This window comes from Hemitrygon akajei, chromosome 21 (assembly GCF_048418815.1).
Source record: "Hemitrygon akajei chromosome 21, sHemAka1.3, whole genome shotgun sequence".
NCBI lineage: Eukaryota > Metazoa > Chordata > Chondrichthyes > Myliobatiformes > Dasyatidae > Hemitrygon > Hemitrygon akajei.
This window is the reverse complement of record NC_133144.1, coordinates 36,121,479-36,136,188: the sequence shown is the minus strand read 5'-3', so window position 1 is coordinate 36,136,188 and position 14,710 is coordinate 36,121,479. Positions and strand designations below refer to the sequence as shown.

Genomic DNA, 14,710 nt, shown 5'->3' with positions numbered 1-14,710 from the left:
CTCAGCAGGCCAGGCAGCATCTAGAGAAAGGAGTTATCAGTCGACGTTTCGGGCCAAAACTCTTCATCGGGACTCCTTCCAGAATTATTTCGTTCAGTCTAAATTCAGATAGTTGTTGTTCTTACATCTTTGTGTTATTTATGGATCTAAAGGTAAAGCAGGCAACTTGTTATTTGGCTTTTGTATTGAGATTCCATCATATCTACTGACTTTAGATATCTAGAAACATTGACCATGTCACGTGTAATCTGTCTGCTGTTGTGTTTTGATTAATTAAAGGTACTTTAGTCTTCAAGCATTTCTTAGTTGAAGAAAGGCATACTTTTTGAAAACATGTTATCGTTAATCATACATGCCCTTTCCCTTCCTTGCACTACCTTTTAATATCCACGGCGCTCAACTCCCTGTTCCCTGATGTTTGAGTTTGAGAACAATGGTACAGGCTGAGACTTCGAATACATTTAAGTAGTTTGGATGTTAATGGAAAGAGATTTATTTTTAATTACTTTTCTCTTTTCAGCCAGAAAAAGCCCCAAAAAGTTTCTCTTTTGTTTGATGATGAAGATGATCTCTTTGCATCTAAGCCGGCAGCCAGCAAACCTGCTGCTCAGGTATTAACACTTAAAATGCTGTATGAAGCTATTGACTGAAAAATGTTTTTGTTAACAAAAGGAACTCCTATACCTTATCCCAGAACCACATCAATGACCTCTATTCATGACTGGACCCTGGATCTAGATGCATTGCAGAAGCGAGTCTTCCTTGTGGTAGAGCCATGTCATTGGCTTCTGAGCAGTTGGTAGATTGGCCTAGTACTTGCTCCTGAGCTCTGTGGATGTGCTGTCATGGTACTCAGTAAGAACAAAATCTGGAGCAAAGCTGCCACTGCATCTCATCATAATTTTAGTACAGTGTAGTAATTACAACAAAGAGTACTTTAAGGGTGTTAACACTGAGATCGCTGATAATTAATGGCATGATATATTCATGAGGATTCTTTTCTCTGTATCAGTTAGCCTTTGGATTTGTTAATTAGGTTTGCACAGTGGGTACAGGTTCTTAGATAACTTGTGTTTATACACAGAACAGATATTCTAAGTTCAAAGGTTTCTCATAAATCAAATTTTGACACCTGCCCATGTATTAGGGCAAAGGATCAAATGTTTGGTCAAAGAGTTGCGTTTTGAGGAAGAAAGGGAACTGGAAGTTTAGAGAATTCCAAAAAGAGGTTAGATGTCTGTAGATGAATTGAATGAATTAGCCCAAGGTCCGAGAAGAAGATTGTATGGATGCATGAGGTCATGGATAGAAGTAGAAAATGGTATGATGGAGGGGGGAATTGTAATATCAACTTGCCACTGCTCTGGAAGTTAACATGGGTTATCAATATAAGCAATGACCAAACAGGTGTGATTTATTGCAGGGATAATCAGAATGCACTATAGTAAGAAAGTGCTCCATTGGGAATTGGGGGTGGGGGATGCCATAGAGTTAATTAAGAGATTGTTCTTAAGTGCTTCCTTTGAACCATTTGTAACGTAACTTAAGCTCTCACACTGATACTGTGTTCTCTGTTTTGACAAAAGCCTGCTGCAGCTCCTCAGGGGTCAACAGTGTTCAGCAAAGCTGTGGAAAATGATTCTGTTGAATCAGATGGAAAAAGCCAAACGGAACAGAAGGTTGAGACCAAGAAAAGGCCACCGGGTGCAGTTCCTCTTTTCGCTGGGATCGATGTCCTGCAGCAACAAGAAAAGACCAAGCTGGTACTTAACTCAAATCAACAACAAATATGAAGCTGCAGAATACTTTTTGAAGATTGTGTATTCCGCGACTGCATTTGTAGTGCACCTGGAGCTGATGGTGGGTCACCGTGACTCTGGTAGACAGTTCATCGTAACTGAGGAGCTTTGGCCAGTACAGGGCAGTTAAGAGTGGGAAGTCATTTTTATTGTCATCTGCACAGGTGCAGTGAAACACTTACTTGCAGCAGCATCACAGGAACTTAGCCTTAGAGTCACATTTATAAGAAAAAACAAATATCATTGATGATACAACATTATCAAATGAACATAATTAAAATGAAAAAAGTCAATTATAGTGCAAAGCAGTTACAGTGTTGCTACACTGAGCTAGTGATTAGAGTTGAGCAGGTTATTTCAGGAACAAAATGGTTGAAAGCAATTAGCTGTTGTTGAACCTGGTGGCGTGGATCTTCATACCCAAAGATAGTGCAAGAAGATGACATGGCTGGATGGTGGGGATCTTTGATGCTAGCTAAGCTCTTTAGCCCTGCTGTCCATGCTAAACAAGTTCTCTACTTGAGCATTTGGCCCAGATTTCTCTGAACCATAAACCATCTGAGTCACCTAGATCAGAGTAGATAGACACTGGTGTCCCTTTTCTAAAGAGTAGTTGTATTGCTGCAACAACTTAACTATCACAGTAAACTTCATTTGTTTTTCTTTTCAGTTGACCTCGAACGGTGTAACTTCCCAGGGAGCTGATACTACTTCTAAGTCAAGTAGCCCCAGTTCACAGGAGGAGTTGCTGAGCAATCGCAAATCAGTAGTAAGTCTGTTTGATGACAAGGACGATGAGGATCTGGAGGATACAGCTAGCCAGCATAATCTAGTTCATGATGAAAAGGTAAACTACAGAACAGCTTTCTCGCTCTAGGCCACAATTAATGCTTCACAAGTGGCAGCAGTCATCTCTTTTCTGCAGCTTCCTGAGAGCGGTACGAGTACCAGGGTGTTCCAGGATGAAGAGTTGCTATTCAGTCACCAGCAGCAGAAGGACAATGATCCAGATGTTGACCTCTTTGCTGATGCTCAGAAACCAGAGGTTAGTTAGTCCTGAACTTAATTGTTCTAATGTCCATTAGATGTCACTAAGAATAGTGTTGCGCTCATAATCTGTGTAGTGTTGTTCTTAATGTGTGGTAATTTTTTGTGGTTTGAATGTGCTTGAGAGGAAGTCCTGATGTCTTTGTCACATACTAGAACATGGTCACATTGAGCATGGAGCACTTATCGAGAGGCTTGGGTTTTAAAATAGGTAAAATTCGGTCATGCAAAGCCTTTGGAGCCTGTGTTTGAGCCGTATGGTCTACGTTTAGGTCACTTGCTCCCAACCATGGTCACTTGCCTGGTCTGACAAGGTACGACACAGAGCCCAGGTCCAACTTCTCAGCTTAGTCAGTAGTGAGCAGCCCCGCTTCAATTCTGTGCTGTAGATAAACCTTGAACTTCAGTCACAATGCCGAAGATCTGAAAAGTAGGAGTTGAGGGAAGGGAAGGAGATGTCACAGTCCTGACAGCAGTGCAGTAAGTTTTCTTTTGTGGAGTATTCAACGCTTTAATGTCTTTTTTTCAAAAATTTAATATTTAATCTTTTGGGCACCTGTTCTTCACAGTGTGCCTGGAACATCTGGATTTCCTTGGTCTAGGATGCTGCAAATCCTAATGTAAATAATTTTTGCAATTGGCAAAAAGACCGATCAGGTCCATGTACAGAGTAGTAACAGTGAATTGCTCCAGTCTTGCTTCCTGGACCATTTCCCTTTTGCTCAGAGAACAAAGGAAAATAAACATATTGTACAGTGAGACAAATCAGCACAGGCTGATTTCAATAACCTGTGCCTAGTGGTCAGGTTATGATTCTTTGCAGATACTGCATTGTACAAAATCTGGTTATAACCCGTAGATTGAAAAATACTGTATCTGTGACTGGGGTGGGGAGAATAAAAAGCAACTTGTATTTATGTGGTGTCTTCCATGATCTAGAGTCATTCCAAAGCCCTTTACATCAGTAGCTGTGGTGAGAGAAGGGTGGATTGGAGCAGTAAACAGTCTGGTAATAATCTTATAAAATCTCGATCTTGCAAAATTTAACTCTCTTCAATATTTGAAGAGTTTTTGGTGATTCTTGGATCCCCCCTTCTGTGATCCAGAATGCTTATGCTGTCTTATTACCAATGTCTGTATGATTTATAAATTCATACGAAGAATGGAGAGATTCATTAGTAAAGCTGAGGGAAGGCAACAATAAGTGGATGTGGAAATTTGTCCACTTGTTTTTTAAGTAGTCTCAAACAGCCAGTGAGATAGATAAGCAGTGTGAATGGATTTAGTGCACTGCCCATGATTTTTAGGGAAGCTCCAGTAAGCACCTGGATTTGTGTCAGCATTGGACCTTTGAGGCCAATTTCCTGACATGTAGCTACTATGATCCATCTGGATTCAGGATAATGGGACCTATATGTGGTAGTTCCCCAAAAAGAGCCAATGGAAAAAGTAAAGTTATTGAGTTAAATACTTGCCTGAAAACAGAGCTCAAAGGAGCAAGAATTCTGTTCCTAGTTCAACAATGATCCCAATGATCATCACCAATCCTCATTATTCCACCACACTTCCACGTCTGAGAAAATACCTGAGAGCCACTACCAGAGATATTTATAACTTATTGCCATACTCAAGGTACTGCCAGGAGTTTTTGGGCACCAGGAAAACATTTTCACCTTTCTCAGTATGCACAGTCCAGAGGTGCTCATTTGGGAAAGCTAACTGAGTACATTTGAGACCATGGAACAGACTGTATCTAATTTCTACCCATCCTTTCTGCCTGATGGAAGCCATGGGAAGAAGTGCACCTTCAGCCTTCTTTGGGGTTGACAAAGCAGTAGGCAGTCCACGGTGCTGCATTGTTCTGATAAGCTCAAAGATTTAAAAACAGTTTCTAAAATACATTTCTTCCAACACCAGCGTTCATAGAATGAACCTGGGATCTGAGGCTCATTGTAATTGTGCTCAAAATATCGTGTTATTGTGGTAATGAGCTGTTGATGCTCAGAAGCAGCTGATGCTACATCACTGGTGTCTTGGCTGGTAAAGTGGATAATACTGCATTAGCTCTGAGTGTGGGCAAGAAATGAGTGGTAGTGATTAGCATTTAGTGACTGGCTGTCAGGTGAGTATAGGTTTGAGTTCTATTATTAGTAATAATATTAATAACAGTTATTATTAATACCAGCCTCTTCTCACCATCTGGATTTTCCCATTTGATACTCTGTGTGCAGATCTGTTCATAAGCTCTTGAACCCCCACTAACTTTAGAATTTGGTATTGAAAATATGTGAATATTTTGACTTCACTCTTTGTGTCACTTTCAATGTCAGTTTATTAAATTATAAGCCTGTTTTAAAAAATGTTTGTGTGAGGGATAGGGAGATATGGTTCATAAAGGCTTGTAGAGTTCTTATAAATAACAGAATAGGAAGCAAAAAAAAAACAACAACTTTTTTCATGCCTGTTGACCCTGGGCTTGTGTTGCAGGTTAAAAAGACACAAATGAAGCCTCCCACTAACCCTCCAGCGCCACCTCAGACCAAGGCTGCGGAGCTTCCCAGTCACGATCTCTTCGACACAACCGATAGCTTGTTCGACAGCACCAAGGTAGTAATAAAGAGGAAGGTTAATTTGTCAGAAATGATACTAATAAATGCTGGATGTACGAATGTCAGAACCTATGCTGGGAAACATTTTAAATGGAAGCTTTGTTAGAATCATTAATCATTCCCAACTTCAGTGCTGGTCAGCCAGAAATTACTTCCAATACAATTGATTATGTAAAATGTTGGAAACACCTAGTTGGTTAGGCAGCATCTATGTTAAATAAAACTGTTGATATTTCACATCTAAGGTCCCTATTCTACATTTCATCTATTTGCCACTCTCATTCCCTCTCTTCTTGGATAGAGTTCCCTTCACTCTCCATGATCTCAGTAGATTATCTTTTGCAATTTCTACAGCATCAACAAAATTCTATCACCAGCCACACATTCTGCCCTGCTTCCCTTTCAGCATTTCAATGGGATCAGTCCCTCTGCTACCCCTTGGTCCTCTTTTTTACCTCTCCACCAGCTTTTCCTCTTTTGACACCTTCTCTTGCAGTTGTAGGAGATACAACATCTGTTCCTTTACCCCTTTCCTTCCCACCATCCAGAACCCAAACAGTCTGTCCAAGTGAAGTAGTTAATCTCTTGCACTTCCAATCAAGTATATTGTACTCAGTGTTCAGAGTTGTAGTCTCTTATACTTTGGAGACACCAAGAGCAGATCAAATGACCACAGGTTGGAGTTCCCTGTTGCCTGTCGCTTTAATTCTGTATCTCATTCCAGTTTACCTGACCCTGGCTTCCTGCATTGTTATAACAAGGCCTAACATAATCTTGAGAAACAGCATCTCCTCTTTCCTCGGGGCAGGTATGGCTTTCCAGAGTCTGTGTCAAATTCTACAGCTTCAGATAATTTCCCAATCTGTATCAACGCTGTCAGTTTCTTAATCCATCTGTAGCATTTGCTGTGCTTTACTCCCTCAGTCTGACCTGCTGGGTGTGTGATACAACTCGGCATTCTGAAACTGTTTGCGCCCTCTATGGCCCTTATCTCCATTTTTCTCCTTAACTGTACCCATTAGCCCTTTGACCTAATACGTTTCCATGGCAACCCTAGTCTCACCCTTTTGGAGATATTTCCTTTGCCCTATGTATCCCTCACCTGTCTTCTCTGCAACTCAATGCTAACTTTTTTTTTACTTTCCCTGTTCCGACAAGGGATCCGTGAACTAAAATGTAAACTTGTTTAAACTGTTCATAAATGCGGCCTGACCTTACTGCGTGTACATTTTCTGTTCTTGAGTCTGATTTCAACCATCTGATTATCACTTACCATTTATAACAGGACTTTTATTAATTTAAAAGAAAATGTGATCAATGAGCAGAGGCTTCCACGTTCCTATGGTGGGGATAAAAATAAATGAAGCAGTTCCGTTGAGAATTAGAATTGTTCAGATTTGCTGATCAGGAAGGGCGAGAGGGAGGCTAACTTAGTATGTTGCGCTGTCATCTCTGATATGTGTCCGGAATAAGCAATGGGTATTAAATAATTCTATCTCCTTGTTTTCTGATTAGATTACCGGTATATATAATCTGTAGTTGGTCCATTTGTGCAGGTTTAAAAAAATATAGTAAGTCACACTTGAGAACACACGCATCAGAGTTGATTGGCATAATCAGAGTATGTTTAAATGTTATAACCTGTATTTCATTGGAGTCATCGAGCATGAGCGCTATTAAAGCTTTAATTTTCAATTTTACTTGAAGCCATCATCTGCAAAATCTCCTTCCAAGTCCAATATTTTTGAAGACAAAGAAGACGAAGATCTCTTTGGTGCAGTATCTAAAAAGCCGCCTGCGGTACACACGGTAAGCCTTGTCATTTCCAAACTTACAAAGCAATGAAGCAAAAACAGAAATGCTGGAAGAACCCAGCCAGTCATGCAGCATCTGTGGAAAAAGAAACAGTTAATGTTTCTGGTCAGCGACCTTTAGATAATGTGTGTGGGGGAGGGGGAAGGTGCAAGAGGAGTACAAGTCAAAAGCCTCTCTGGAGATTGCTTAAGAAAGATAAGGTGATAATGAGCATATGTACAAACTGTTAACGAGAATTCAAAGAAGTATGAGAAAGGAAAATGAGGGTTATAATAAGAAACTATTTTGCTCTCTCATCATTTCCTGATGTTTACCCTCCCTCCACAGAAACACACCAATATGGGTCCCATTAAAACAAAAGGACCTTCCTCTCGGATTGGAAAGCTCCAAGTAACTTTATTTTGTGACTTATTTCTAAGATCTTTGTCACCTTGGACACTTGCTGCTTTATGCAATCACTTCTTTGCCTCAGAGCTCCTCAGTGGTGTTTTATGTTGGCGCTGACCGGTATCCTTTAAGTATTTGCAGCCAGGTTTCACTACTTGCAGTAACTGCAACTTGGGTAACCTACACTTTATTCGGTGCACCTGCTCGTTAATGCAAATATCTAATCAGCAAATCACATGGCAGCAACTCAATACATAAAAGCATGCAGACCCATGGTCAAGAGCTTCAGTTGTTGTTCAGACCAGACATCAGAGTGGGGGAGAAATGTGATCTAAGTGACTTTGATCATGGAATGATTGTTGGTGCCAGATGAGGTGGTTTGAGTATCTCAGAAATTGCTGATCCCTTGGGGTTTTTACACACAACAGTCTCCAGAGTTTACAGAGAATGTTGTGGAAAAACAGAAAAAAGAATCCAGTGAGCAGCATTTCTGTGGATGGAAACACCCTGTTAATGAGAGAGGTCAGAGGAGAATGGCCAAAGTGGTTCAAGCTGCCAGGAAGGTGACAGGAACTCAACTAATCACACGGTGTAACAGTGGTGTGCATAAGAGTATCTCTGAACACACAACACATCAAACCTTGAAGTGGGCCACAGCATCAGAAGAAGACTACACCAGATTCCAAGTAATAAAGTGGTCACTGAATGCAGCTGAGGTGTTATAATGAGATAAGCAGATTTTGTCTAAACCTCCCCCAGTGACTTTCCTGGTAGCTGTGTTTACCTGATTTTTAGATTGTAGAGTGTTGCAGTTACAGTTACTAATTTGATGCCTTTCCCATCCAACGTGGCCTCTTTTTGTAATGGGTACCCCTACAAAAATAGGTTCCACTCCAAAAGGATCACCCAACCTGAACCCTCTACTTCCAGGCTGACCCAAACTGTTGCCACATCACGGCCCTCTTATCTCTTAAATCAGAGGTCAAATCTGGAACATTTAGACTGTGTGGCTTTCTACCACTTTGGCAGGTTATCTTGCAAAACAAAGGAGATTGCCATGGTTTTAAAGATTCTCCATGTGTTGTAAGTTGATGAGGTGCAGGATCAGAGTCTTAAGTTTGTTTTTTCCCCTCCTACAAACTACTGTATTATAGGAGTGATTGATGGGCTAAAGGTGTTTTCTCCATTTCGAATGACTGATATGTCAAGATGAGGCATTTGCTTTGGACTATGAGAAATTTGGGGTTGAAAAACTGGAATTGTGCACTTTGAAATGCAGTGGAGAGTTGCAGAGTAAATTCAGGTATCAGGTTTTTGAGCACAAAGTGAATGAAGGACAGACGATAACCTCAAGGACTGGCCAGCAGTATATTGAATGGCAAATAGTGCTTGAGGGGCCTTGTACCTTTTCTTACACTTTGAAGTTTCACTGACAGCAAAATTTAGCACCAAGCACCAGGGGAATTTTAAAGAATCTTCCACCAACAGAAGTTACAGCACGCTACAGTGTTGGGTGCATGAATGGGCTTTATAACTAGTCTTGTGCAAGCCATTGTTGATTATCAAAACTCACAGGTCTTCGCTGCTTAAAAGCTAACAGCACTTCACTCTGCTTCTAGCTACACTCTAAAATCAGTCTACACACGCTGGACTATTTCCTTCCTTGCCACTAATTTATGGCTTTGAGTTTATGTCATATCCCCTGTTTCCCTAATACTTTTCTCTTTGTAGGCAAACTTGGCGATTAATACAGCGAGCCTCCTACCAGGAGCGTCACCCAAGTTTCAAGGCATTATGCCTGGGTCTGCATCGATTTCACCTCCATCTACCCTATCCAAAAACATTGCCACGGCTCCCGAATCCCCACTGGGTGAGGGCAGTGTGAATCTCAATGAACCCGTCCAGGTGGACATCCTGCACAGTGTTAATAAGGTAAGATTTGACAAAACTTAAAATATTTAGCCAGATAGGATTTTTATTATCTTGTGTTGACGTTAAAGGTAACTTCCTTACAACAATCGTCGCCTAAACCATTGAGAGGAACCATGCCACCCATTTCATTTCAAATATAGAAAGGTTGAAGAATTTGTTTAAAAATATTGAAAAGGCAAGTCGATGAATTAAATCTAGGTAAATTTCTTGAGCATCCAGCTGCTAGTTTGGAGTTGAGTCAATCTATTTCCAGGAAATGAGTGATCTGAAATTCTTTAAAGCAAAATTTCCTGGAGGGAAAAGAAAAGCTAACCAGCCAATTTCCATTGTTCATGATGAAAGATATGAAGAACACTTTTTTAAACAAATTTTAGAATTGTTTAGACTAAGTTAATTTTATTTAAGGAGTTTTCATAGAGCAAAAACTGAATTCGTTTTGTTACTGGTGTTACTGTTTCCTTACTGCTTAGTAAGTCAGATCTAAAGCACCATTGGATTTGCTTTCAAGGTCTGTGTTCCATTCTGGATGTAACACTTGAAGAATGTTATTTTGGCCTTGGTTGGAGAACCTGGCAAATTCATTAGAATTTTATTTGTCTGAAAGGGTTAAATTGTGAGGGCAGTTTACAAACTAGGTTTGCAGACTTTGGGCATGAAAGATTACGTAAAGATCTAATTACTCATTGAGATGATTGGGACCAGAAGGTGAAGCTGTTTTATCCAATGGGCAGGTCCAAACAAGTGGGAATAAGGCTTTGGAACTGATGTCAAGAAACATTTAGGGTTGTGAAAATGAGACTGTTCCATTCCCATAAAATATTTTAGTTGTCAATTAAAAATGAAGAACAGTGGCAGATTAATTGTGTTAGGCTAGTGCATTGAGAGTTTGGGAATTAAGACAAGTAGAGGACACGGCATAGGTTAGAGGGGCCAAATGGCTGCCTTCTCTTCCTTGGTACTCAAGGATCATGTGGATGACAGAACTCCTCTCCAGCGTATCGCTAATCGTACTGCGATATCTTGACATCTGAAATGACTCCTGAGTAACAAGGCCATTTTGTCCACAGGTTCATGCCAGTTCCCATGGGAGCAACTTTATATGTCCCATTTTTCCCTCTTGTTTCCCTTTACCCCCCGCTACATTCTCTCACACACGTACCCATTATCTCCCTGTTGTTTATTATTTTGTCATTAACTAGCAATGGGTAAGTTACTGTACCCAGATGACCTCCAATATAGCTTGTTTATTAATGATTGTGAAGTAGCTATTTATATAGATGTCATTAGTTGGAGTATCCAGCACTTTGTGCTAAGTATAGAATATTTACTGTGTAATGTACATTCTATACTTTAACTGTAAATCATACAGTTTAGTATGGGCTCTGTCTGTTGTTGGGTCACATTTGTTGCTAAAATATTCAGTGGTAGTTCATTCTGTTGTCTTGCAGAACCGTGCAAAAGTAGCAAGGAAGCGTCGACCTCCAACAAGGGAGGCGAGGCGACTGGCAGCTCAACAGTCTGCTGAGGTGGAAGAAGTGGACCAGAGATCAGAAATTGATGGCATTTCAGTGAAAAAAAGGGTTTCTGCACCAGGTCTTTCTGTGAACCGAAGTCCAGACAAGACCCTCTCTGCAGTGCTAACGTCGCCAATTGAAAGATCCCCTGATAAAAGTGCTGACCCACTCTCTGCTGCCACTGTAGATCTTGATTCTGATCTCTTTAGTTCAGGTGATTCATTTAAATCGAGCTTGGTGCAGCCACCGACTTCCGCAGCTGAGATCAGAAAGGACACGCTGCCGAGTAAGGAACCAGTCCAATCAATGTTTGCACCTAGCGAAGATGACCTTTTCCGGTCTAGTAAACAAACCATGAAGAAACCCAAACCTGCTTTCCTTGAAGAGGAAGATGATCTTTTTGGAACAGCAAAACCGGAGACAACTAAACCATCAACAAAAACATCAAAATCAATAGACATCTTTGAGGTAACATTTTTTATTTGTTAAATGTGGACTGGTTACCTGTAACCAATGAAAAATTCTGATAGTGAAGTATCATACAGCTAGTAAGTTTTGGGTATTGCCTGCTGAGATTTTTTTTCCTTTGTGTTAGGATGACTTATTTGCTACAGAATCTGTCACCTTAACCAAGAAAAAGAACGAGGGCGACACTGATGTAAACCTCTTTGATGACAATGTTGACATATTTGCTGACATAAAAATAGCTCCAAAAGAGAAGAAGAGCAGGAAGAAGATTGAAACCAAGTCAATATTTGACGATGACATGGGTATGTAAATACAGAATGAGAAAGGGACCATACCTAACAACCCGTGTAGCAATGTGTTCTAGAATTGTACGGCAAAGAATCTTCATTGCTTCCTCTCCAAAAGAGTAAGCACGTTAATTGTAAGTTCCTAGTCTATCCCCTGTCATGGACATCCCCATGTCTCAGTACTAAATTTCAAAGTTTCTTGAAAAAGTTATTTTAATACCGTATCCCCAAGTCCAGGCCACTGATTTGATTGCCCATCCCTCTCCCATTGTCTGAAAGACCAGTGGAACCTGCACTGACCTTTGAGAGTCTTGCTTTGAATATTTCCCTCCATTCTATTAAAATTCCGTAAGCACAGAGAAAGATTGGTCTGCCTGTTGTACCAATGCTGATTTTGCAGAGAGCCATTCTAATTCCTACATTCCACCATGCTAGTGAATTATTTAAAGCCTTTTCTTTCATATACACATACAGCACAAAGCAGGACTTTCAGCTGACTGAGTCAATCAGGCAACCATTTACTATGATCCTCTATTAATCCCACTTAAATTCTCCCACATTTATAAGCTGTCCCCAATTTGTACCATTCAGCTGCATAAGAGGAGCAGTTTACAATGGCTCGTGAACATTTAGGATCTGGGAGGGAACAGAGGATGAGATCACAAGGAGCGCATGCAAACTGCACACAGGCAGGGCCCGAGGTCAGATTGAACCCAGGTCTCTAGTGCTGTGAGGCAGTTGGCTGGTTAATTGCTTAGCCGGTTTCAACAATTATTCCTGTTTAGGAAGTTAACTTTTATCCAACTGAAGGTACATTTAAGCATGTTTAAGTCTTTAAAGATGAATGCCCATTGAGCTCAAATATCATACAGGTGTGCTGAATTTACCTCCTAGAGTGAACAGAACTAAAGAACAACATGCTCTGCTCAATGCCATTGTCTCTTGAGGAAGTGGTATGAAAAGATAATAAGGCCTAAGACGCCTATCTCTGCACTTTAGCCTTTGTTCACAGAGTTAACAGTATTTACTGTATCTTGCAATTGATTTCCCCATATCTGCTGCCTAACTCTGTTTGAGATAACTAAATGTTCCCCTTAGTAAACTTCATCATTCTTGTTATTCTGGTGAGAAAAGGGATCATAATTGGAGAAAGCAAAACCAGAACTGCAGATGCTGGATCTGAGTGTTTGCAGCATTTTCTGTTTTTGTTCTACTTTATTCGATACTATTTCAGTATTACTATTTTTAATACCAATTGAACAAATGAGAGTGAAACTCTCTCCATTGTACGTGCATGACTAAACTTTTCATGAAATTTGAAATAGCCTCAGCAAATAGCTTGCACATCTGGCTGTCATTTTTCCTGCTCCATTCTTTATCAAGTAGGGAAATGGAGCATAGGTTTTACACAACACCGTGATCAGCTGAAGAGTCTGGAGGGGTGGTACAGTTGGATCCCTATTTTTGTTTTCACTCTCCTTCCCATGCTGACCATCTTTCCAGCTGCAGTGTTGTTTCTAGATGCTTAAATCTAGGTCTGCAATGCATGTATTCCTGTCTAAGTTGTTGATGTCTTTGTATTTCAGATGATATTTTTGCTTCATCCTCATCCTCAGACAGCTCCAAGAAACAATTCAAACCCAAGACCAAATCAAACCAGACTGCCATTCCGATCAGCACAGCAGAAGGCAAAACTGCAAACATTTTTGAAGATCCTTTGAATGTTTTTGGACCATAAGATGCAGGTGTAAAAGCAATGTTAAAAGTGACTGGGAGGGAGAGGAGTAACCTAACATTTCTTCCTCCTCCTCCTGTCCAAGGCAGTGTTCTAGTTTTCGAATATTACAGTTAAACCTTAAACATCGTCAGACCTCAAAACTGATAGGTGGAGCAGAGGTTGGTGCAGTTACCTTGTAATTTTGAATACTCACACTTATTTCCATTTTGTCTCCTAACCTTCTTGTGAACCATATTTCTTCCTGCACAATTTTGATGCCTTAATTGTTAAACATTTTACTCAATTTCACCTTACGTTATTGAGAAATCTTCTCTCTCAAGTCTGTGGGGAATTTTCTTTTTGCTTGTGAGTATGAAGCACTGATTTCCAGTACCTGATAGATGGTTTGATGCCTTCTGGTAATCTTAGATCATTGAATTTTATTAAATTCTTTTGTAAATTGTGGTATTACATTTGAGATGGCTTACTACTTTCATGAACAATATCCCATATTTGAAGTTAGGGATTCTCTATGACCAGTGCAATATAATGTAAATATTACTCATGAAATTAAAGACGTGCTTTGTAAGTAAATTAGTTGTAGACTTACTAAGGCCAAGGCTGACTAGACCTTGTGGCATTTGAAGTCAGTGGCTTGAGATCAAAGATGCATCTGTTACATTCATATTGAGGCCATTGGCTGTTTCATTCTGATTGGAGTTAAAATGCTTTGGAAAAATAAAACTGCACAGTGGACAAACTTTGTAATAAATCTTATTACATCCTGCAGCTTTTAGAAGATCTTTGGGATTTGCATCCATGGTGTTTGTCCTTTCATAAACAAGTAAAATAACATCCACTTGCTTTATTATTGTCACAGTTAGAATTAACTGTTTAAACTGCTATCAGTGCTGCATTACTAAATTGCAATTGTGAATGTGATCTGGATCCCCTTGTTGATTGCTGACCCTTGTTGTGTCGTGTACCTGTGAAATTTGGGTAAGTATTGTAATGCTAAAGAAGGAAACCATTTAGCCCATTAGATCCATGCTAGCTCCCATTTCTCCTTTTCCTGATTTCCCTGTATCACCTTGTGTCTTATTTATGCCCATAACTTTTCAAAAACATTAACCTA

The 14,710-nt window shown here is 40.1% G+C and overlaps 1 protein-coding gene across 7 annotated transcripts in view; it reads left to right on the top strand.

Moving 5' to 3' along the window:
• The window catches only part of washc2c (WASH complex subunit 2C), a 75,766-nt gene extending 61,430 nt beyond the window's left edge, over positions 1–14,336 (top strand). For 6 of the 7 annotated variants that reach the window (XM_073025203.1, XM_073025202.1, XM_073025205.1 and 3 more), the window contains 11 exons: positions 521–611; positions 1,587–1,763; positions 2,470–2,646; positions 2,725–2,844; positions 5,334–5,453; positions 7,163–7,264; positions 7,598–7,660; positions 9,389–9,589; positions 11,038–11,571; positions 11,699–11,873; positions 13,445–14,336. In XM_073025203.1, coding sequence (XP_072881304.1) covers positions 521–611; positions 1,587–1,763; positions 2,470–2,646; positions 2,725–2,844; positions 5,334–5,453; positions 7,163–7,264; positions 7,598–7,660; positions 9,389–9,589; positions 11,038–11,571; positions 11,699–11,873; positions 13,445–13,596 — 1,912 coding nt within the window. In that variant the 3' untranslated portion in view covers positions 13,597–14,336. The remainder of the gene's footprint in view (positions 1–520; positions 612–1,586; positions 1,764–2,469; positions 2,647–2,724; positions 2,845–5,333; positions 5,454–7,162; positions 7,265–7,597; positions 7,661–9,388; positions 9,590–11,037; positions 11,572–11,698; positions 11,874–13,444) is intronic. The other variant, XM_073025206.1, reaches the window with a different exon arrangement.
• Positions 14,337–14,710: the final 374 nt, after the last annotated feature.